This window comes from Acanthochromis polyacanthus, chromosome 14 (genome assembly GCF_021347895.1).
Source record: "Acanthochromis polyacanthus isolate Apoly-LR-REF ecotype Palm Island chromosome 14, KAUST_Apoly_ChrSc, whole genome shotgun sequence".
Taxonomy (NCBI): Eukaryota; Metazoa; Chordata; class Actinopteri; family Pomacentridae; genus Acanthochromis; species Acanthochromis polyacanthus.
This window is the reverse complement of record NC_067126.1, coordinates 15,051,312-15,076,691: the sequence shown is the minus strand read 5'-3', so window position 1 is coordinate 15,076,691 and position 25,380 is coordinate 15,051,312. Positions and strand designations below refer to the sequence as shown.

General features: G+C 39.2%; 1 protein-coding gene across 2 annotated transcripts in view; it reads right to left on the bottom strand.

Moving 5' to 3' along the window:
* The window catches only part of LOC110962271 (ribosomal RNA processing protein 1 homolog A), a 37,903-nt gene extending 15,549 nt beyond the window's left edge, over positions 1–22,354 (bottom strand). Inside the window, exons 1-14 of one of the 2 annotated variants that reach the window (XM_022210191.2) lie at positions 22,135–22,353; positions 19,372–19,454; positions 17,332–17,389; positions 17,124–17,209; positions 15,382–15,443; positions 15,173–15,302; positions 10,490–10,554; positions 9,951–10,084; positions 8,065–8,165; positions 4,296–4,393; positions 3,930–3,949; positions 3,689–3,826; positions 453–1,744; positions 199–369 (exon numbers count right to left, since the gene is read on the bottom strand). In XM_022210191.2, the coding sequence (XP_022065883.1) occupies positions 199–369; positions 453–1,744; positions 3,689–3,826; positions 3,930–3,949; positions 4,296–4,393; positions 8,065–8,165; positions 9,951–10,084; positions 10,490–10,554; positions 15,173–15,302; positions 15,382–15,443; positions 17,124–17,209; positions 17,332–17,389; positions 19,372–19,454; positions 22,135–22,261 (2,565 nt within the window). In that variant the 5' untranslated portion in view covers positions 22,262–22,353. Of the gene's footprint in view, positions 1–198; positions 370–452; positions 1,745–3,688; positions 3,827–3,929; positions 3,950–4,295; positions 4,394–8,064; positions 8,166–9,950; positions 10,085–10,489; positions 10,555–15,172; positions 15,303–15,381; positions 15,444–17,123; positions 17,210–17,331; positions 17,390–19,371; positions 19,455–22,134 lie in introns of both variants that reach the window. The other variant, XM_051958893.1, reaches the window with a different exon arrangement.
* Positions 22,355–25,380: the final 3,026 nt, after the last annotated feature.

Sequence of the window (25,380 nt, the reverse complement as noted above, 5' to 3'; positions counted from 1 at the left end):
ATTGTGCATGATGATAGTTAAAAGCTTAAAAGGTTCCATAGATCTAAATTGTAAAAGTAAACATTTTCTCTCTGATCTGTTCCTCTGATCTCTAAGTATACAGGTAATTTTTGTACTAATTGTCCAGGTTTTGTAATGCACAACATTGCACAAAGGATAAACCCGAGAAGCTTATATCTGACTCTTCATTCATTTCACCTTCTTGCTGGACAGCAGGGTGCTGGGGTTTCCCTTGGTCTTGCAGAAGAGTGGCGTTGGGACCACAGCTTTGCTCTGAAAGGTGATGAAGTCAAATGCTGATCCTTGGGCTGTCCTTGCCTTCTTTTTAGACTTTTTGCTGCTCAAAGGTGTGGATACCTCACCAACATGCTGAAAAAGAAAATATGTTCACAAGTTATTCATACCTCAGTATGTAATCTGATACAAACCATTTAACATCAATAAATACTCACACTGCCCAGTGTTGTCTTCTTGGCAACAGTCTCTTCTCCTGCGACACCATTGCTGACTGCAGCTGCCTCCAGCTCATCAGCCTCAAACTCAAATGTCACAGGGATTTTCCTCTTCTTCTTTGTTGATTTCCCAGAGGATGAGATCAGCTGAGTTTCATCTGTTAAGAGCTCTGCATCTTCGCTCCTTTTGATCTTGTTCATGTGGGTTGCTGGCACATTTTGTTTCTTTTTTGTTGGTGTTGTCATGGTGATTTCAAACAGCAGTTTCTCGGCATCTACCACCTGAGAGCATTTTGATGACGTTCCTTCCTTTTCCAACACAGTCTTAAGTTTTTTTTTATTCTGTTTCTTTATCTTCTCAAGTGGTGTTACAGTGCTTTCATCTGCAGCAGATGGCTCTTCAAGTGTCTGATCCATTTGCTGATCCAGTTTTATCTCCTGCTTTCTCTTTTTCTTTGTCATCTTTTTAAGTGACACAGCAGTGGTGTGGTGTGATGCTTCAGACCCTGCCTCTACCTCATGTACGCTAGTCTCAAGTTTCTGTGCTTCATCTGCCTTCAGGCTCCTCTTCTTATTCTTCTTCTTGGCTGCAGTCAGCTTCTCGAGTCCAGTGGTGGTGTCATCTTCTGCTGAATCCTCACAGCGTACGGATGTGACATCTGTTTCTGAGGTCAGATTGATAATCTGCGATGCCCCCTCAGGCTTCCTCTTCTTCTTCAGATCCTTATTTTTCTTTTTGGCAGGAGTTGTAGCGTCATTATTGGGCAGTGTTGTGGTGTCTTCTGCTGATGCCTCACAGCTTGTCGGTGAGCTCGCTCCGTCATCCTCAGTCCTGTCCACTTCTACTGTAGCTTTCATACCCTTCATTTTCTTCTTAGTCTTCTTCCCAGAGACTGGAATTTCGCAGGATATCTCTGATTTTGCTGTAGCACAAATTTCTTGCACCTCTACCGTTTCTGTGACTTCAGGTTTGTCCTCAGAAGTGTCTCTCTTCTTCTCCTTTTTTGATTGGCCATTGCAGGCAGTGGGGCAAGTTTCTTGTGAGACATCTGGAGTGCTGGTTTCTGTAACTTTTACAGATGACATGTAGCTTTGTATATGTGCTACTTGCAAACAGTCCAGACCCCCTTCAGTCTCTTTAATCTTACACTGACCTTGAGCCACAACCTCTTCCTGTTCTGGTGTCTGTGCATTTTCTTTTGCTTTTGTCTTCTTTTTCTTTTCATCTTTAACTGCTACATCTATGTGTTCACTGTCCTTGTATTGGTTGTTGAATGCCTCCTTTTTCTTCCCTGAAGTAATCGAGACAAAGATCAATTACTCTACATGCCACAATCGTGTCATTCACTTGAATTTCTTTAATTAGAAAGCACTGTTCACTCAATATTTAGCTCAAAATGTAGATTGGTTCTTCATATCTGAAATGAAAACTCGAGTCAACGATGGACAAAGGGGTTTGGGCTCAACTTCAACCAATGCACAACTCACATCTACATCTCACACTACCATCAGAAACAATCACCTACAACAAAGTACTTTTTTTTTTTACATTAAGAAAATTATTCTCTTTTCTTTGACTGAGCCTTCCTACATGACCTCATCTAATGATTTATACTTAAACAGTGAAGCCTTCCTTGATTTTTTTAAACCATCTTCTTTTTGCAACTTTATTACCAAAACTATCTGAAATTACTTAATTTAACTATCTGTACTGAGTCAGAATAGCTAGTTTTCTATAATAACTGATAGGTTCTTTTGATTATCTGACAGCTAGGGGTCCAAATTTGTACAAACATAATGTGCATATCATACAATACTGTATCCATTCCATACCATTTCCTCGTCCTACAGTATATTTTTGGCATATTTGCAAAAAATTTCCATACTAACATTTCAGCAAATTGTAATGTATTGTCATGGTCTGAGAGGAAACTAGACTTATGGTCTTTCTCTTGGCTCCATCTTTAGCCAGTGACGGACTGTGTTAAGTAACTACTGGGTGGACAGGTCTATGCTGGAAGTTTCCAGTTATCAACATGATGCATTCTTCCAGGAGAAAAATCACTGACTTGTAAGAAATTTGGTGACTAGACCTCCCGGAGTAAACAAATGTTGTCCTAGTAGTTATTTACATACTAAAGTGCCTAGTTCCAGACTTATTGCGGGCAACAGCTCTGACTTTTCAGTAAACCAAATAGGTTTGGTGCTGTGTTCACTGACTGCTATGTCCAGTTAGAAAATCTGTAAGGGCTGTGTAGAAGGGATTAGGAGTGAGGAGCGCCATGGTATTGTAACGGAGTGATACCCGAGAGCCTTCAGTTGTTACAATGGAAAATAAATGTGTTATTTTTATGTCTGAATAAACACCCTGCTTAGTTTTCTATACAACCCGCAAAGGCAATGACGTCAGACCTAGTAACATGTCACTTTTAACTCAGAAGTCATCTAAATGAATACAGTCACACGGATGGATACGCATGCACAAGATTACATGTTGCTTACAACATTTTTACAATGTGTGCCTACCAATCATGACAGTCGAAGAGGTCATATCATTTAGAGGCAAAAGGTTTGCTGGGAAGAAGATTTGGTTTACCAATTTTTAGAAAAACAACAAGACCAAAAGTATCTTGTAAAAATGGTTTGAAATTGGTTGGTTTGACGCTAATATCAGAGAGTTCTATTCAGCTTTTCACTAAGAATGAAATAACCAGGCAGCTTATTGGATCAGTGTCTACATATGTTATAAAGAAGTTCCTATATTGTCTAGTCTTGTGTGCTAGTTGACAAGTATCTGTAACAGTTTTGGTATTTCTAAATAAAGTCCATGTATCCCTGACACAAAGCTGTAACTCTATTAGCTTGATTAAGCAAACCATGTGTAAAAGAGGCTTAAGACTGATGAGGAGTTCCAAGTAGTTGCAAGTTGGCTTAAAAAAAAAAACTGGCATTCTCTCTCATTTAAGATCTTCCCTATTTAAACCTCACAGCATTTATATTAGCACTATGAACCTCAAAACCCACTATTGGGTTAGCAAGGCTTGTTCTCCATATTTATACCCAATCCACGCCAGATTTATATTACATGTGGTAATATAAATAGTACATACTGTTAAATGTAGTCCTGGCCGCAGAAGCATCTGTGATATGGAGTCATCAAAAACCTTAATTTCATGGACATTTTTTGAAAGTTTTCATAGCTTGGACATGTAGTAAAATCTGTCATCCTGTGTTACCTTTACTTTTCTTTGCTGGTGGTGCCTCCGGACTTTTTACATGACCTCTTCCTCTCTTCATCCTCCTCCTGCTGCCAAACATTTCATCATCCTCATCTGTAGAGACCTCCTCTGGATACTCGCTCTCAGGAAAGACACCTAAGGAGTAGGAATTCCAGAGAGATAAGAGCGAGCCAAGACTAGACTAAAGATCAAGAACAACTGTCCTGTTTGATAATGCAAGTGAGGAGAAAGTTCCTACCTTCACTGAGGTCACGCAGTCTGAGTACCAACACAACAAAAGATGGGAGAGAAGAAGAGACATTAGTTTGGATTCACACAGAGCTCATTCATGGTATAGGATACAAGTATTTTCCCCCTTCACGATGGCTTCCATTTTTGCATATTGCACACAATTAAATGTTCCAGAACACTAAATGAATGTTACGATTGGAGATAACCCACGAAAATGCAAAATAAAAGTTTTGACATTAAACAAATACATTGAAGATTTCTTGAAAACCTATGTCACCCTGTGAAAAAGTAACTGCCCCCTACACCTATTAACTATAGAGGATGCTGATTACACAGAACACCACACATATTTGAGTGTAGAAATCGTACTTACACTTTAATGATTTTGTACAGTCTCTGTCTGTTCTGTCCTGGTGTGCTGTTCCGTCTGGCTAATTCAAACAGCTCATCTGCCAAGGCTGCATAGTCAAACTGCAAAACACACAAACAGGCCATAGAAGCAAAATTCTTTCATCACCAAAGAATCGTGAACAATACACACGCTTGTAAAGACATCATGGCAGTCTTGAGTTTCCACTGACACCTTTAACTCGGATTTTTCTATGAAGGAGTCACTGAAACCGATGCATCTTTGTCACAAAAAACAATCATGTAATTTGGTTCCCTCTTACATATACTGTGGGCGCTATGACAAAGTTGTCTGGGTGGGAAATATACATACAACAATGCTAGTATTTGGTTAACTGTCCTTTGGCCATTCTCCCCTCAACAAGATGCTCTTGGTAGCCATCCACTAGCTTCTGGTTTGTCTTTCATCTTTCCTTTCAATAGAAAGGATTGGTGCAGTGAAAATCATTTTGCTGACTTTCTCACATACTTATTTCTTCAGATCGGTTCACAGGTTCTCGATGGGTCCTTGGGAATACCGGTCGAAAGCCGTATTTCTAGCAGGCCTTGCCGCCTGGTTGCAGTCTTCATGTTCCCATGGAGCTCGAGTTTGCAGCTTTGCGTTTCCCTCGCAGCCCTGCGCCTCAGAAAAGCTTCGTCTATGTTGATTGACATGGCTGGCGTGATGAAGATTACAGCTTTGTATTGTGATTTGTACCCTTTTTTTGTGTGTGTTTGGAGTCACTGTCTTGCTGGAACACCCAACTACATCCAAGATCAACCTGATAATTTTAAGTTTTCAAGAACGTGGAGAAAACACTCCTTCACTACTTTATTATTCCATATTTTTTTTGGTAAAGCACAAATTCACCTGGTGTCAAAAGAGTCCCATAGCATCAAATGACCAATATCATGCTTGACTGTACATTTACTGTTCTTCGGGATAAGGGCCTCACCTTTTCTCCAAACATATTTCTGGTCATAGTGGCCAAATAGCTCAAATTTTGTTTCAATTGGCCATAGAACTTTCCTCCAGAGGAGGACCTTTTCTTTGTCCATGTGATCAGCAGCAAACTTCAGTTGAGCCTTCAGGTGCTGTTTCTAGAGGAAAGAATTCCTTTGTGCATCACAGTCTCCCAGTTTATGGTGATGTAAAACATGTTTGACTGTGGACACTGACTCCTGTATTCCAGCAGCTTCTAATTCGGGGCGGCATAGCTCAGTGGGTAGAGTGGCCGTCTCGCAACCGGAGGGTTGCGGTTCGAGCCTCCGGCCCGTCGTGCTCATGTCGAGGTGTCCCTGAGCAAGACACCTAACCCCAATTGCTCCTGATGGGTCGTGGTTAGCGCCTTGCATTTCAGCTCCCGCCATCAGTGTGTGAATGGGTGAATGGGTGAATGGGATGCATCATGTAAAGCGCTTTGGATAAAAGCGCTATATAAATACTACCATTTAATTAAGTGCAGATCTGCTCTTTGGGGATTTTTGGCTGACTCTTGACCACCCTGATCAAATGTCTCTCAGCAGCAGGCAATAGTTTGAGTTTTCTTCCTGATCTTGGCAGTGACAACTGTACCAGGCACTTTTGCTTACATTTGTCTGCAAAGATGACCTTGGGATCTGTAGCTTGGAAGAAGCTGTTAAATTACTTTTCTGACATTTTCGGAAACGATTTGCTTTTTCAGATCAATTCAGTTCAATATTATTTAAACAGAGCAAATTCACAACATATGTGATCTCACAGCACTTCATATAATAAGGTGAAGAAGACCTTACAAATGTTTAACAGAAAACCCAACAAATCGTAAGTTTCCTTTCAATTCCTTATGAGCAAGATTTGGTGGCAGTGGGATGGCACCAAAGACTTCCCCTTTACCAGGAAGGACCAAAAAACTAAACAAAACAAACAAAAAAACCTCAGAGAACCAAGTTCAGGAAGGGTGGCCACCTGCCTCGACTGGTTGGGATGATGATGGGGATGAGAGGGGTTGAAGGAGTGGCTGATCTGTGCTGACCTCCTCAGACTTTGAGAATCTTTGGGATGTGCTGGAGAAGACTAGCAGCGGTCCGATTCTCCCATCATCAATATCATACTTTGGTAAAAAAAAAAATGAATGCAACTCTGTACAGAATGAGTGCCATACACAAAGCTAAAGGCAGTCAAACAAAATATTAGAGACTAAACCCATAATAAAGAACGTAAATGTACGATTGTTTTCTGTGAGAAAGATGAAAGGGTTTCAATGACTATATCATGGAAAATTCAGTGTTACATGAGATACTGCAAACTCAAGATTGTTATGATAAACATGGTCTTCACAAGCATATGAAAACTTTGGTTCACGGCCCACATACAGAAAAACATCCTAGACAGACAATAAATAAAGAAAAATAAGTGGTTTGTGAAAATTATTTGTCAAAGAGGAAACAATTCTGTTATGAACAAAGCTGACTGATGCATAAAATGCAGACAATAGGAGTTCAAGACTTATTGACGGTCATCAAGCCTCATTTAATTGCTGCACATAGAAGCTATTTCTTCTATGCTTCCGCATATTTTATAGACTGAATATATGACAATACTGTAAGCAAGTTTCAAAATATATTATCAGTTTTCAAACCAATTTTCCTCACTCCAAGCAGCAATCGGTTTGCTTCAATTAGCAGCTGCAGTTGAAATAATTCTCCAAACAACTTTTTGGAAATGTTATCATCGTGAGAAGTAGACTTTGTTGAAAAACAATGCAAGAACAATGTTCCTCCTGTGTTGTCTAGGGAGGTCGACAACTTTTTAGAAACACCCTCCTTCTTAATAACGCACTAATCAAAGACTAAATCTAAACTAATACTAGCTCATGAAACTGTCCAAAAAACAAATAACTATTATTTATAGGATTGCCTAAACATAGAAAATTCTGTCCATGTGTCATGACAATTTAACTACTACTTTGCCAACAGTAAAGTGAAAAGCATTCTGATTGGCTGTGATGGAATTGAGCTATCATCCTGAGGATGGCTGCTGTATAACAAGTGATTTAACTATAGACTATAAATTGCGGTTCTGTGTATGACAGCTCAGTCTGAAGGAAAGAAAAACACATACAGTAGTTTGACTTGCAGTTTTAATCCTCTCTCTATGTTGATGATGTTCTATTAAGAAATAAAGTTGCTGCAGTTGTTCTACATGTCTAAATGCACTCAGGTGGGTCTCTCTGGAGATGATCATATGGATTTTGCTGCAGTCCAAAACTGCAGGTACTTAATAAACTTATATAAAATACTCCTACAAACAGATGATTACATTAATTCTGAGTCAATCTTAGTCCATCTTAGTCCAACCTGTTCCCCCTATCAAAAGTTTCATATTTATGGACATTTCAGCTTCTAACAGATAGCAAATTGAAAGTGAAAAGAAAAATAAATCTTCCCTAAATTGCTCACCTGCCATTGGGGGCATCAGGGATCGATGTGATTAGTGGACAGCGTTGTGATTTTTAAGGAAAAGTAAGCAATGTGCTCATCAAGATGACATGTTTAGATGTCATCAAACTAACAGAAAGCAGAGCATGTCCTACAGAGCTTATACGACTTGTAGGTGACAAGCTCATATGTACAACATCACTGTAGATCTTTTTCTAGAGTTTGCATTCATGTAGGACATCACCATTCAAAAAGTATTTGTGAACAGGTTAATGTTAAAATTTAAAATGAAAAATAGAAAAAGAAAATCAGGTTCTTCAGACACGAAACTTCACCTGTAGTACTGGTCCAATGTCATCACTTAGCAGCTCTGTGTCCTCCTCTTCCAAATTATCATCATCTTCATCGTCCTCCTCTTCCTCACTTGATTTACTGCCTGAAAACAAAAGGGACCAGCATAATTTGATTTCCACATTGCAAATACTAAACACATATGGCACGATCCAAGCACATTATGCAACTCAGACCCACACACTCCGTCTCAATGAACTGAAATAAAACAATGCATGAATAAATAACACAATGTGATTCATTACACTGCTTAATTACTGAGGATGGGTGAAGCATGCATGAGTGCATATGGTGTGCCTACGCTGGCCACCATACAGTGTAGCCAGAATAGTGATGTGTGCACCTGTAGTGCTGCTAGCCCAAGCTAAAAGCCCCACACAGCTACTGCTGGACTTGCTGTGAGTCTGCTAGAAAACAGGGAGGCCAGCCAGTTTCTGAAAAACCTTTATACCTCTTTGAAAGAGTCTGAGCGGGTGCTTGTGATATGTCTCAGCTAGCAGCTCTTACATGAGTCTCTCCTAAGCCTATATGTCTATAGAGGAGTAGTCGTCATAGTTGTCCTGTTAATCATAGTTCATGGCACTTACTGCTTCAGAGAAGGAGTAAAGTATTTACTTAGCCCCATAGAGTCTTTGGTTTAACAGATGGCCTGTGTCTGTATGGCTGGAGTAATGCCTAAGCTGCATCATTATTGAGGAGCGGCCAGTAAATCTGGCTTAACTAAACTTTCAAGCACAAACCGAATTTCTAAAAGCAGAATGGAAGGCAGAGCCTTCAGTTATCAGGCGCCTCTCTTGTGGAACCTGCTCCCAGTTTGGGTTCGGGAGGCAGACACCCTCTCTATTTTTAAGACCAGGCTTAAAACGTTCCTTTTTGACAAATCTTATAGTTGGGGCTGACTGGGTGACCCACAGGGGTTCGGCTTGTGTCTTCATTTGCACAGCTGACTCCCTCTTGGACGTCCCTTCGTTCTGCCCCTAGTCATGCTGCTATAGGCCTAGGCTGCTGGGGGACTTCTCTTGACGCACTGAGCCCTTCTCTATCTACCTTTACATTTAATATGTATACCGTTATTGCAGTACATTCACTCTGTTTCCCCCTGTGCTATTTCTCCGAGTGTCCCTGGTCCCAGAGCTGGATGCTTCAGATCTGCGGTTGATGTTCCACCAGCTGGTCCAGTCTCCACCATGTCCACTGTGGGATGCTGCTGCTGACCTTCCTCCAGCCCTCCGCTTCCAACTCCCCTTTTCCACCAGTCAACTCTGCATCGCCTTCACTATACTTGTTATGCTAACTTACATACTGTTTGAATTTTACTGCTAGCTATATATGGAGTATGTCTAATATCAGAGCCGTACATCATAAGAGTAAATTATGAGTCAGTTTTCAATGTTGGCTTACACTTTGTTTGTGTCACATATCTTGTCATACATGTATCCAAATGTGTGTTGTGTTTTCCTTGCTTTCCCACCCCTCCCTCTTCTCCCATCCCTCCCCCTTGCCCTCCTCTGTCCCTCTCAACCCGCCCGGCCAGCAGGCAGATGGGTCCCCCCTATATAGAGCCGGGTTCTGCTCGAGGTTTTTTCCCCTGTTAAAAAGGGTGTTTTCCTTGCCACTGTCGCCTTTGGGCTTGCTCTGGGGGTCAGGCATATGGGTTCTGTAAAGCATCTTGAGACAATTTGACTGTCTTCTCTTTTGTTGAATCCTCGGGTAACTTTAGACTAGCTGGCCGTCCAGTCGAGATGTCATGCTATTTTGTTTTCTCTTCAAATACCAAAAATCTAGTCAGGGTGACAATTTTTCTGTACAGACATACCACCAATATGTATCCCGACTCCTTTCTTGCTGAATGTTTTGGTACTTATTTTACCTTTTAAGTGGGTTTCATCCTCTTCACAAGCTTCAGCTGCTTTCACCTCCTTCATCAGATCTTCAATAGCAAAGGGAGCCTGGTCAATAATAGTGCTGAAGATGCTCCTGCAGATGGCACTGAAAAGTGTCTGACTGGAGAGACAGACACCAAAATAGGTAACAGATGACAAAATAAGTGCATGTGAAGTGGTCAGGCAAGCGATTAGACTAAACACAAAAGCAACTGCGTCAGGGACAGTGCTTTGTGCTTTTTCAAAGCTGCACTTGTGTGCATGCAAAGCTTACAGACATTTTGACATGTAAACGTATGAAAGCATTCCACTCGAGTTTAGGCTAACCATTAAAGAAAAATGTGAGGTTTTAGGTAATTTCATGTTTCATACATCACAAAAATCCGAAAAACAGCACTAGCATTAAATGGAAAAAAACAATGAGTGGTTTTACGTGATTGTTTCTTATTCTTGATTGATAACTTCATATTTACGACACAGAATTACTATGAATTATGCAGAATAAGCTGCAGTGATTTGAACTTACTTTTTGGTTTTGGCTGCTGTTTTGCAGAACGGCTCGATGAATGTTAAGTTCTGATCAGCAGTGAGCTAATGGAAAGCAAAGCAAAGAATCATTTGTGGACCACATAAGGATCAATACAGTATTAACATCCCACATATCCTCATGATGCGGAGCTGAAATAATTGGTTGTCGGTTTGCACAATTAAAGACTGATTTCATCAGTGTGCTCTGGTCCCCTTTTATCCTCTCGATAATTGGTGATAAATTAGTGGATCGGCAAAATTTTACAACAATTACACTGATAATTAACTAGTTTAAGCAATTTATTAAACCAGAAATACAGACCACTTGCTTCAGAGAAATATGTGACAATACTAAAACTGTGAGCAATTTGGGGAACTTGTAAAGCAGTCAGGAGAGGAAGAACAACTCTTATTTTACAACAAAGAACAGAACTACAAAGGGAAGGACATTTTGGGGGGAGGGGGAGTTTCATCACATATTATATTTTCTTTTTCAGTTTTGCAGTCTTCAGCCCCAACCGATGCTGATTCAAATCACTGGAGGACTTTTACAAACTTAGCAGAGCTCGATTTAGAGACATGGAACTTTCTCCATCTATTCAACAGCACTAATCTATATGTGTAAAACTGAAAAGCCTGCTAAGAAACCAAGACCGTGATTGATCAACATCAAGCCAAACAGAAGAGCCACCAAAGTGGGAAATACAGCTAGACTGAACACATTGAAGACAATCAATCATAGGTTAAATCTCACAACTCTTTTGGCTTAACCCGCTATGAGGCTTGAAATGCAGACACAAAAAAAGGAAAAACCCCTACAAAATAAAACCTTTTATCGGATAGAAACTGTCAAATCGTGACATGTCTATAAAAATCACATTGTTCTACACATCATCTAAAAGTTTGCCAAATATACAAACGGTTTTCATCAGATTCTGAATTAAGTGTGATTCATTAGCAACTCTGCTGTGGCCAATTTTCATGTGACAAAAATTCAATATTCAGGTGAACTGCACGGTGTACTTACACAGACCAGATAAGATTCCAGTACGGAAATAAATTAAAAATGTAAGTAGTACAATATCCATAGCATGTAAACCCAAAATTTTACAATTTTTCCAGTGTTGGTAGCACCTACGGGCTGTTAATTCCAGTGTTCTTTTAGTTTCTGTAAAACAGATAATCAAAGAAATGTAACTTTTGTCATCATCATGATAATAAATTTTTATTTAAATTCTGAGTACACTGAGGTAAGAAGGCTTCTTTTACATTGTAGTCAAGTCAGAGAATAAAAGCTGTCAACACACAAATACACTGAAGGCAACGAAATATTAAAAGGCAAAGTAATCAAAAAATAAAGTTTAAAAAAAAAAAAGAGGAGCTGGAAGTTCAATAGGATGAATTAAAAAACCTAAGCTTGCCGAAAGGATAAAAATGGATCAAGCTTTTGAGTGTATTGCAAATTGTTCCATGCTGCAGGTGAACCATGAATAAAAATGAATTTTTCGTTTTCAGTAAAAACAGCCAGCACCTGCAGCACAGCTTGGTCATTTGAGTGTGTATGTTAAAGATATGTATTAAAACATAGTAAAGAGGTAATGGTGGGGGTAGAGAAAAACACAGTAAGAGCCTTATAAAAAAAAAAAAACAGTGTCTGCAAAGAGATGTAAGGGTGATCCATGTTTAGTATACAGCTCACAATTATGGGAGTTAGAAGAGTGAAACAGCATCATAGGGGTTCAGAGTTGCTGCCGATGAATGCATGTCTGAGATTTCACAATAGTCCAGAACTAATAAAAGGTTGGCTCATTAAGTGTTTTCATACAATGCAGGGAAAACATGACATATTTCTGTAAAAAAAGATAAGTTTCTAAAACAATTTAGGAAATGACCAGTGTCGATACATGATATTCAAAAGTGAGTTTCTTATTGATCCAAATGCCAAAATATTTGTGCTGTGCAACTCTTTCAATATTTGTAACAGCCCAAGTCAAGATGACAAGGTTGTCAGAAGCAACATTTTTGGCCCTCGTGAAAACCATGTAGTTGGTTTTGTCTGCACTGAGAACTCACTAACTTCATGTTGTTTGAATGCAACTTGTAAACAAGTGAAAGAGTCCTTAAGGACTTCTGCCGCAAAACTGACATTATCCGCACTACAGAAAAGTATGGTATCGTCAGAGTAAAGATGCAGATTATAGTGGGATACTGTGGTAACAATGTTATCGATGTAAAGGGTGACCAGAACAGGCTGTTTTATAACCCTTACAACTTCGGATTTCATATTTCTCATCAGCACACACTGCTGTCTATCCCAGAACAACCATTTCAAAGCATTTCAATTAAACCAATACTGTGAAGTCTTTTTTAAAAGCAAGATCAAGCATGATCAAGTTTATCAAATGCCTTTGACAGGTTAATAAATAGTGCCGATCAGGGTTTGTGTGTCCAGAGCTGTAAAAAAAAAAAAAAAAAAAAAAAATCATTTAAAACCAGTGTGGCTGCAGTAATAGTGATATAACCTGACTGGTGGGGATTGCTGTGAGGAAAATATTTCATTTGTTCCTATATTAACTACTCTAGGACCTTTACCAATTACGGTAATTTTAAATATAGTGTGTAAATATTGTCATTGGATGTTTCACCACCTTTATGCAGATAGGTAACTTGATAAACTTCCAGACTTTAGGAAATGTGCAAAATTCAACAGCTAAAAACATAAGCTATGTAAGTGACGAAAAAGCCAATTTTAAAAAAGAGGAGATGGAGCCAATCAAAGTTTCATGAGCTCCAAGAATCTACTGCTAGTAAAGCCTTGGCCACGTTGGTTGAAGAGCTCTACTTCACAATAGGATCTTGGGGTGTCAGGCTCAGTAGGGGACAGAGGTGGTTCCTCAAAAATATTTTTTGTTTTTTTTGTTTCTTTTCTGATTTATAGCTCAACTTCATTATACAGCACAAAAAATACTTCAGTTTTCTATATTTCTCGATTTGAATGTACTGTTTCTACTGGGGTGCAAGACTTACACTGCAGTGAAAAGTTAGCCCACAGAGAGAAAAAAAAATGGGACAAGGGCAGGAACTACTTGGGATTCAGAGGATTTAAAGAGATTCAACACAAGGATGCCCCCTATCTTCACAACCTTATGCAAATTTTTGTGCAAATTTAAATTTCTATGACAAAATGCAGCAATATTTCCACACCACCTCTACAGAGCATGAAAAACTGCCTATATGGAGGTGACAGCTACCCAGTTCAAAGACCCTCAGTTATCATTAAGTATAGTCTAATACGATAAAATACAACGCGTTAAAAATATTTCTTAGTTGAAATCCTACTACTCAGCATCACAACTTGGGATACCCAGGTGGGTACATGTAACTGGTAGTACATATTAAAAAAAGAACTGAATAAATTCACATTTGTTTACAGTAAAATGTCACTTAGTTGACTTGTGGTTCTACACTGACTTCAGGAGGATGGGGTGATCTCAGCTCTGTGCTATTCACTACTACAAGCAGCGCTCGATTTAAGGCCGAGAGGTCCGGTGGCCCAAATGACATTTTTTGGGCCACCAACATACGTTTATTTAGACATTTTTAGGAGCCAAAATCAACTTTTAGTGGTCAAAGACATTTCATAATAAATATGATCTGAGCATAAGTTTTAAACTGATTTCAATTTTTGGAAGAAAACTACAACAAATTAGAAAGCAACAATTATTTACATTGGCCAAAAATTTGTTATTTCATGTGTTTTTTAAAAAAAATACTTTTATTTCCCAACTCACTACGCAAAATCAGATTAATGTGTGACAGAAATAGAAATAAATATTTTGATGTGAAATTTAGTCTTTTATAATATGGCAAAAGTGTGATTTACATACCTTTCAACTACAGCAGCCATCAATTTTAAGTGCTTCTATTTTCATATAATTGCAACTCCCTGTTCCCAATCGGACCTGAGCTGGAGTTTGCCTGAAGGCAGCTTGTCAAGCTGGAGGCTTCGCTCAGTCAACTAGGCTAGTAAGTTGACCGAGCGCCGGGAATCATGGGAGGTCGATGACATCATACAAAATGGCTGCCCCCATGAAGAAAACATGATAGGCGGTTCAGTTCAGTGATTTTCGGCTAAAACTTGGATTTGGAGGTCAGTAGTCTAAATCAAAATATTTGGGCCCCTAACCAGCGTGTTTTTTGTCATTTTTGATCGCCAAAATCGGTTTTTAGTCGCAAATGGCAACCTGGCGACCGTCTAAATCGAGCGCTGACAAGACTTGTTTTACCAATATTATTTTGCATGGTGTCATTCCTCATAAATTGTCAAAATTTTGTATATTCACTTGTAAAGAAAAGCGGACATACACTTGTAAAGACGATGCATATCATGCTCGTCTTGAGTTTCCTACATTTGGTCTTTACAAGCATATGTAAACTTTTCTTCACAGTTGTACATAAAATTTTGCAAACAACACCTGCAAGTCTCAGCCATCATACACAGCAACTAGATATGGTGAGTATTAAAATCATGTTCTTTTCATTCTGCCATTTACCTTTAGTCACTGAAAAACCAACAACAACAGTAGACTGGCAACAAATAACAGCAGGAATTTAGTGATTGAAATGTTAACTCCCTGATCCTCTTACATATCACAACTGTTGAACAGTGATTGCACTGTACCTCTGCTGAGCCCACAATTGCCAGTTCAGTCAGGTACAGGTCCAGGATGTGCAGCTGTAGCCCACACGGTGCTTCACTGCTGCTTTGCAGGAGCTGAGCTGTCAGCATCTCCAGAAATTTGGAAACCGCACTGAGGAGATACAGTAAACAGTTACTTGCCTCAGAATTAGATTATATGAATGCTGACTAAATGTTTTTGGAACAATTACCTGCTCTCCCAGTTTTTCCTCTTCAGGGCTTCAAAGGTTTGTCTGAAGACAAAGCGAACCAGCTGTGAAAAAGATAATGAAGAGAATTTGGATTTTCATACATTACTGCATGTTACAGTTCACCGTAACACTGATTATCCTGACAAGCAAATTAATTTCTAACAATCACTTCCTAAAACTTCAGAGATGCTTGGGAGGTTTCTGATGCTACAGGTCTGTGGAAAGCAGTCAGTCCTTTGTTCTCTGCAAAATTAGCGGCTCAGCGCTAATGTGCACCGTTGCTCCTGTTGTGGCTGCAGTTAATGACTTTACTCACACTCTGTCATGGCTGCCAGGTTAACTCAGTTAGCAGAGTGTACTTATCAATGAGGGATTTCCAGGCAGGGTCTCACGTCACTGCTGGAGGAAAGAGTTTAGAGCCGGTGAGGGGGGAAAAAGGTGAGGTAAGAGAGAGAACAATGGGTGCACTGCAGTTATGTTTCCGTTCTGCAGGTGGGTGGTTCAGGTGTCAGGTTACCTAAGGTTGCTGGGGGAGTGGTGGGACTGTTTATCTTTCAAAGTTCAAGCTCCGCTTAAATTTTACATAATGAATGAAATCATCTGCGGTACCTACAGATTCAATATGCAATCAAGTACAAACACACCTGTTCAGTCTCAGATTGTTGCACTCTAGAGCGGTTTTTCCTTAGGGGTCTGTCAGTATTTGGCAACATCCATCCTTTGATCAATTCTGATTTGTCTCCCTCATCACTCTGATGAGAAGTACCCCATCCATAGCATGATGTCATCACCCTATTCTTCACTGTAGGGACTTTATTAGCCTAGTGATAGCCAACGAGTATTTTTTCTCATTAGATGCTTTTTGGCAAACTCCGGGCTTTCCCGTACCTTTCCGCTGAAGATTTCTCATGTCATGTTTAGCCCTTTTCAAACACATACTCCTGTCTGTTATTCTGATAGTAACTGAACGGGTCTTATTGTGCAAATGAACATCCTATGCACCTTTCTGGAAAAGCTGCAACAGCAATCTCACTAGGTTGGACTTGGTAGCATATGTTTCTCTTTCAACACAGAACAAGTCTGAACTACAAGCTGTTGTATTAACAGGTAGGTAGAAATGCACAAGCGTTGTACTTCGAGTTTAATTAAATTTTTTCAGAGAACATTTGGAGAAGACATTTAAATGCCAATATGAGTTCAAAAACATTACAGAAAGCTCAAAACACACTTTTCTGGGAAAATCAGAAATACCTTTCTCGCTTAGTATGGTATCTCACTTGGTATCTATTACAAATTAAAATGGTATACAGAAATTTCATATTGTTGTGGCGACACTGCCATGAAAATTCTGAGTAATATACTGGGTCTTCAGCTCCTTGGACGTAACAGTAAGCCATTTTATATTCCCACAGCTTTCATTTTACAGTCTTGAATTTAAAAAGAACAACACATTTTCACCACATGGGTCCTTTCAAGCAATATATAGAATTTTTTGTAATCGTTTAACTTCACACTTGCATTAATGTCAGACGGTGATGTTCATGATGATCATGTTATGAAACTGCACCAGATATTACATACAGTCAACAAAAATATAAACGCAACACTTTTGTTTTTGCTCCCATTTTTTATAAGATGAACTCAAAGATCTACAACATTTTCCACATACACAATATCTGGAAACCAGTTATTATTGTGTAGAATCTTACGTCATCTGTTATTTAAAGGGGCAAAACACAAACCTGGAAGAACTTGTCCATCCGTAGCCTGTCAATACCAGTCCACTCTCTTTTGAAGGTCAGCAGGAAGCTCTCCAGGTACAACAACTCTGCAGGAAGAAGCACATTGTAACCGTCGTCAAACAGGGCAAGGCTTCCGTTACATGCAGTGACTGGATTTCCCTGCTCTTAAAAATTGCTCGAGGTTATGAAATCACAGTGGTCAACTTACGTTTGTCAGTATCACTGAAGCTGTGGATCAGGGTGGAGATCTGTTTTGACAGCTCTTCCTACACGCAAACAGTGAAGACAGTATAAAAACGAAAGTCAAAGAAAGCAGAAGACGTTGACCTAACACAGCTGTAACATTTAGAGAGAATGAAGAAGTTTTCATTCACTGGATACTTTCTAGAATGCTTCTCACAAGGGACTGACAAGGACTCTAAATGACAAAAAAATTTCCATATTTATTTATCGTGTACATGACTGAAGGTTTGGATGCACAGATATCACCAGACTCTTTGTATCTTCAACATGATACTCTCCGAGACCTTCATAACAGACACCTGTTGTCAGGCTCTCCACCGTACTCATCTGGCCCGTTATGGTTCAGGCAGCAGAGAGTTGGTATTATGTCCACTCATGTTAATCTCTGGCCCCTATGCAATTCTAAGTGTCTTTGGGCAACCACCTGGTATGGCAGATCTGTTGCCACACTGTTGGTTTATGAGAATGGAAAACACTAAAAAGCACTTTGAAATAGATATGCTTTATTTATCCCCTCGAGGAACTTAAAGAATATCACAAAGGTACAAAAGTGCTTTAAGTGCAGAGCCTGGTCTTCTGCAGACTAAATGCCATGGCAGAGGCTTGAATCTACTGACTGACTCAGTTACTCAAGAACATTCTTCTTCTTCACCCTGAAAAGCTCTTTTGTTGCTTTGGTCAAATGCTTGGGATAATTATCCTTTTGAATGGTAAAATGTGGCTCACTGAGTTTTGATGGTTTTGTCTTTATGAGTTCAAACAGAATGATCCTGTACAGGGCTACATCTGCTTCATTAAGTTGCTTCTGTCAAGAGTGTGCCTGTTTACATGACAATCTTTTGGGTCAGTCAACAGATTACTTGAACTCATGTGATCACATGAATAGTTGTGTATAAAGTTGTCAAGATGCAAAGTCTTACACTTCAATTCACTGACCAAGTCATAAATTTCTGCATCCTTGATTTTAATTCCTCAAGTTTAATCTAAAGCAATGACTGCCACCTTTACATACATGTCAGGATGTTGGTCCATTGCCAACCAGTACTGATCATTTTTCAGCCATACTGTCTTCTTTAACTGAGTAAGTTGCACCTCCAAGTTACAGGTACATACAATGAGCGTATCATTAGGCTGGCTTGCCAGTGAGTCTAAACCCACAGACAGTTTCCAACCCCGCTATCTTGAACTGCAGCTATATAAGCACAGAGACGTCATGCCATTTTTGCTCTGCAGATGTTGTGAGCTTTGCATAGCAGTGAATGAACCGGTTTTCTGCTGTACGTCCTGTTTGGAGCAGCTCGCTGCGGTTCGCCCAGAGAGAAAGACACCACTATTCTATCTTGCAGGTAGGTCACGAGAGACATGGCTAATTGCTAGCAGTGATTGAACTGATGGGCACAGTATGTCAAAAGTGCTGCATTTCCCATACAGGTCTTTCTATGTTGTTGTGAATCTGCCAAATTAATTTAGTGCTATAATACAGTTATTGTATCCACTATTATATTTCAAAATGAATGTACTGAAGCACTGAGAAATGCCAGTAAAAAAAAAAAACTTAAAAAAACAAATAACTTCTGACTTCATCTGTCTGTTGATGATATGTTGGCAGCTCTAAAACTTACATTTCAACCATATGGCTTCATTAAGTTGCTGTTGCAGAAGAGTGGTAAGTTACAAAGTGTTGAAATCGAAAAGAAGAGTATATTTCTGAGGCTGATGTTAGAGAAGAGATCAAAATCAGCGCTGTATTTCTTACATTATGTATTAGAAAAACAACCCTGATGACAGCTTATTTGATTTTTGTTGCTACAGCAAAATCTCACAATAACCTATTCAACCTTGCAAGTTCGCCAAAATAAATTTTACAGAAAAGTGACCGGGTGCTTGTTCAGATGCAAAAATGACACAAAGTGCCATTGCAAATCCTTATTGAACGCTGTGTGTAAGCACTAATTGTAGAGGTCTTCAAAAAAAAAAAAACACAAGACCAGAAAGAAAAACATACCTGGAGCAGTGGTTTGTCCTGCATCCACAAACAGTAAAAAAGGCCTTTCCATAGCTTCAGTAGCTCGTCACCTGTGAAACCATCTGCAAAGAGGAGGAAAGACATCATTCTGAGTCCACAGGATGCAGGACAGCTGTATGCTAGTGATGACAGAAGAACATATATTTTGATACCAAGTCAATACCAAAAATTTAAAAACGAGACAGTATTGTCTTCTCGTTGTACTGAAAGTAAAAAAGTATTGCAGCCATCATATTGGAAGTTGTGGTTTCTCTAGAGTCGCATTAGCAAGTACAGGCAGAGCAACAGGTCCATTAGGACTAGTAGGGAAAGAATCGCTTGAAATTCATGTACATTTAATTCGGTCAAAAGTTTTAGAATGCCCTAATTTTTCCAGTTTTTATTGAAATCCAAGCAGTTCAAGTCCAATGAATAGCTTCAAATGGCACAAAGGTAAATGGTGAAACACCAGAGGTTAAAAATAAGATAAGGTTACCCAAAACTGAAAAATAATGTACATTTCAGAATTATACAAAAAAGCCTTTTTCGGGGAACAAGAAATGTGTCAACAACTTAAAGCTGTTCTGTAGCAATGGTGGTTGATCAAGCATTGAACATTGGTGGTACCAAATTCTACAGGTGTCCCAACTTTTCTTGATTACTTACAACTCCCTTTGTCTACATAAAAGTAGTGCTGGAACACACCATGGCACCATACCCTTGAGAGCATTATTTGAACAGCATTGTACTGCAGAAAGTAGTGTGTTGCTATAAAATAATGAGGAAAAGGCAATTAACAATAGAAGACAGACAGACCATCATGACACTTAAAACGTAGGTGGCTCACAGGACAACAGCTTCAAACACAGCTTAACAGCAGTCATAGTGAGCAAGTCTCCGTTACAACTGTGAAGAGAAGACTTGGAGTTGCAGGTCTGACAGCTGGAGTTGCAGCAAGAAAGCCATTGTTAAGATGTCAGAATAAGAGAATCAGGTTTGCCTGGGCCATGAAATGCTGCCAATGAACTACAGAAGATTGGAAGAAGGTATTATGGACTGACGAATCAATATTTGAAATCTTTGGTTCATCACACAGGACTTTTGTATGCCGACAATTAGGCAAAAGGATGGTTCCTCACTGTGTGACATCAACTGTCAAACATGGAGGAAGAAACATGATTGTCTGAGGCTGTTTTGCCGGATCCGGGGTTGTTGACATGGACAGAGTGAGAGGTACCGAACCAAAACGGCTACCACAGCACCATGCAGTACCTTCTGGTATGTTTCTAGTTGGTCAGCGGTTCATCCTACAGTAAGATAATGACCCAAAACACAAGTCCAAGCTATGCCAGAACTACTTTAGGGAAAAAGAACAAGATGGAAAGCTTGAAAACATGGAGTGGCCAGCAGTCTCCAGACTGAAACCCCATAGAACTGGTTTGGCTGGACAGAAGAGTGAAACAAAGCTACCTACAAGTGCCATACGTTACAGGAACAGAGTGGGGAAGGACTTTCCGAAGAATATGTTAATGCGACAAGTGTGTTCAGCTGATATATCTGTCAAAGGTGGCTACTTTGAGGGGTCAAAAGTTTAGAATATATTTTGGTTTCTAATTTTTATTTAACTTAATTTGTTTATTTGTTCTATGCTTTCATTTCAGAGTACAGTGAGGCATTAACATGCATAATTTTCAATAAAAAAATGAAAAATTGGAGAGTCCTGAAACTTTTGACCAGTAGTGTATATTCAAGGATTAGTTAAAGACCACCAAAATTCAGAACACAAATGGTCTCACATTTGGAACAAATGACAGAAATGCTGCAAATCTATGTCAGTAACTCAGACATACATCAAGATCTGCACAGGGAATTCAAGCAGAGCGAGTTTCAGGTGCTTCTTTTATATGCGTCATCACAATTTGACTGTTACTGTTCGTCTACTCTGACAAATGTGTCACAATATACCACTATAAATAAATCATTGTTACAAACAGAGATAATTTGATTGTTAAATCGTAATCTCCAGACTTAAGGTAACATGCTTTTTTGGTACAGATTGCGAGTTCATTATATTTATGATTTTTTTTCCAATGTAAAAAAAAAATGAAAGAAAGACAATTGTCATTAATAGTCGCAGTATCTGACAAAGTGATTACAATAGGATTGGTTTTACATACTGTTCAGCTCGAATCCTTACTGCATACAAAAATCTCCTGACTACAGCTGTGATTCGTGAGTGTTTTTTTTGACATTTTATAGACAATATGTAAACAATACCGTTTGACTATAGAAACTGTTTTATGTTACGGTTATCGTTCCTACGTTAAAGTTGAACGTCGGTCTGGTGCCTTCACAACACGCATTCACAAATGCGGCTGTCTGATCTAAACGTTACAGAACAAGCAGGAACCTTCAGCGAACCTCAAGGAAACGTTCCCTTCTTGTTAGTTTATTTTTTTTTTATTTTAGAAGAACGTCGCCGTTTGTTGTAAACTAGGCCCAGAAAACAGAAACAGGGAACGTTCCCAGTAGGTTTCTGTCTGCTGGGTACATTCCCTCCGCACGTGTTTACCAGCTACCACTTCCTTTAGCGACACTGAAATATGAGGGGGATTAGAATCAGTTACTTTCCCAAAAGGCACTTTAGCTAGAAAACAGAACCATCGGTTTACAGATATCAACTTCCCACTACATCCATTTTCTGCAGTGAATGTTTTCCTGTAGCTCTGCTACAACTCGCTGGCTAACAGGCATGCAGCTTACCTGACGCTCTCTGTGAGCGGGCATTTATGTATTTCCTCAGTTTCTTTAGAGCCTTGCTCCGAATGGGCCTTTCGTTGGAGGCTAATCTCTGTGCAAACTGGACCTCTGGCTCTCGTATCGACGCCATTCTCACATTGGCTCACGTGGAGTCTCTTCTCTCTTTCCTCTCCTCTTCCCCCACGTTACCCTGTTTGACGCAGACAGATGACATCAAAGGTGTGCGTAGCATGTGCGCAGTTCTACTTTTTCTTCTTCTTAGGAATGATTTTAAGCTCTTTGCTAAATCCTTAAATCTGATATTGCATAAGAATGCTGGTCTTCTTGAAACTTTTTGTAGCGAATTTAACTTGACTAACTGATTCCATTTATAACATGATTTATTGTTTGTATTTTCTTTCAACTGCCCCCTTGCTCTTTGTTGTATCTGTTTTGTTTTTTGTTGTATGTTGTTAATCTATATTTCAGAAGATAGAATTTGGTGGTACCTAATTAATGTATCCTGTTCAAAATTTAAATAAAAACCTTAATTAAAAAAAAAAAATATATATATATATATATATATATATATATATATAAAAAAAAAAAAAACTTTTTCTTCTTCTTTTAATTGCCTTTGGCAAAGCAGTTAAAATGTGCATTACCGCCATCTACCGGAGGAACTGGAGTATGTTGCAGTAGATTGGTGGACAAGCAAAAGTGGAAATTACAAAACGACGTAAAGAAAAAAAATCTCAGTTGATCTCGTCTCCTTCAGATGCAAACTTAGGTGAATGTGTATTCTGTGTATTACATTTTCTTTCTTTATTTCCCACTCCCCCTAGTCTCTGGATATTGTACACACGTGGACAAAATTGTTGGTACCCCTCAGTTAAAGAAGGAAAAACCCACAATTCTCACTGAAATCACTTCAAACTCACAAAAGTAACAATAAATAAAAATGTATTGAAAATTAAATAATCAAAATCAGCCATCACTTTTGAATTGTTGATTAACATAATTATTTAAAAAACAAACTAATGAAATAGGGCTGGACAAAAATGATGGTACCCATAACTTAATATTTTGTTGCACAACCTTTTGAGGCAATCACTGCAATTAAACGATTTCTGTATTTGTCAATGAGCGTTCTGCAGCTGTCAACAGGTATTTTGGCCCACTCCTCATGAGCAAACAGCTCCAGTTGTCTCAGGTTTGATGGGTGTCTTCTCCAAATGGCATGTTTCAGCTCCTTCCACATATGTTCAATGGGATTCAGATCTGGGCTCATAGAAGGCCACTTTAGAATAGTCCAACGCTTTTCTCTCAGCCATTCTTGGGTGTTTTTGGCTGTGTGTTTTGGATCGTTGTCCTGTTGGAAGACCCATGACCTGCGACTGAGACCAAGCTTTCTGACACTAGGCAGCACATTTCTCTCCAGAATGCCTTGATAGTCTTCAGATTTCATCGTACCTTGCACACTTTCAAGACACCCTGTGCCAGATGCAGCAAAGCAGCCCCAAAACATTACTGAGCCTCCTCCATGTTTCCCCGTAGGGACAGTGTTCTTTTCTTCGTATGCTTGGTTTTTGAGTCTATGAACATAGAGTTGATGTGCCTTACCAAAAAGCTCCAGTTTGGTCTCATCTGTCCAAAGGACATTCTCCCAGAAGCTTTGTGGCTTGTCAACATGCATTTTTGCAAATTCCAGTCTCGCTTTTTTATGAGTTTTTTTCAGCAGTGGTGTCCTCCTTGGTCGTCTCCCATGAAGTCCACTTTGGCTCAAACAACGACGAATGGTGCGATCTGACACTGATGTACCTTGGCCTTGGAGTTCACCTTTAATTTCTTTGGAGGTTGCTCTGGGCTCTTTGGATACAATTCGAACCATCCGTCTCTTCAATTTGTCATCAATTTTCCTCTTGCGGCCACGTCCAGGGAGGTTGGCTACTGTCCCGTGGGTCTTGAACTTCTGAATAATATGAGCCACTGTTGTCACAGGAACTTCAAGCTGTTTAGAGATGGTCTTATAGCCTTTACCTTTAAGATGTTTGTCTATCATTTTTTTTCGGATGTCCTGGGACAATTCTCTCCTTCGCTTTCTGTTGTCCATGTTCAGTGTGGTACACACCTTTTCACCAAACAGCAGGGTGACTACTTGTCTCCCTTTAAATAGGCAGACTGACTGATTATGAGTTTGGAAACACCTGTGATGTCAATTAAATGACACACCTGAGTTAATCATGTCACTCTGGTCAAATAGTTTTCAATCTTTTATAGAGGTACCATCATTTTTGTCCAGCCCTATTTCATTAGTTTGTTTTTTTAAATAATTATGTTAATCAACAATTCAAAAGTGATGGCTGATTTTGATTATTTAATTTTCAATAAATTTTTATTTATTGTTACTTTTGTGAGTTTGAAGTGATTTCAGTGAGAATTGTGGGTTTTTCCTTCTTTAACTGAGGGGTACCAACAATTTTGTCCACGTGTGTAAGTACCTGGGTGTCTACCTCAACAGTGGACTGAACTTGAGGACCAACATTAACACTGTGTACAAGAACAGGATGAGCCGTCTCTATTTTCTGAGGAAACTAAGATCCTTATACTTGTGCAACAGAATGTTTGAGGTGCTTTACCAGTCAGCTGTGGCCAACGCCCTGTACTTTGCAATGGTCTGCTGGGGAGGCAGCATCACAACCAGCAATAAGAACAAACTGATCTGGAAAGTTGACTCTATGATTGGCTGCAAGTTGGTCTATTTTGAAGCTGTGTTGGAAAAGAGGACTTTAAATAAACTGTTGTCCATCCTGGATAACTCTGACCATTCATTTCATCTCCTGCTGGACAGGCAGCAGAGCAGTTTTTCCAACAGGCTGGTCCAGCTCATCTGCCACAAGGACCGATACGGGAAATCTTTCCTGCCACAAGCAATAGCACTGTTCAATGTTTCCTTTTCTGTAATGCAAAAATGCATATTTTTAAATATTTCTTTGTTATTTACTGCACATTTATATTTACTTATCTGTATTTGTGCTGGAACTATACTCTTTCTACTGTAGGTACGTAGGTAGGTTGGTAGGTAGGTAGGTAGATAGAAATTCAAGTGTTCAGCAGCTTACATACAACAACACAAAATATCAAAAAGGGAGGTTAGTAACATTAACAATAAAGGTTAGTATATACTCTGAAAATCTTGCTGTAAAATACTACATTATATAAAATAATTCTAAATTTAAAATCTATAGGATACTAAATGAAATTAAAATT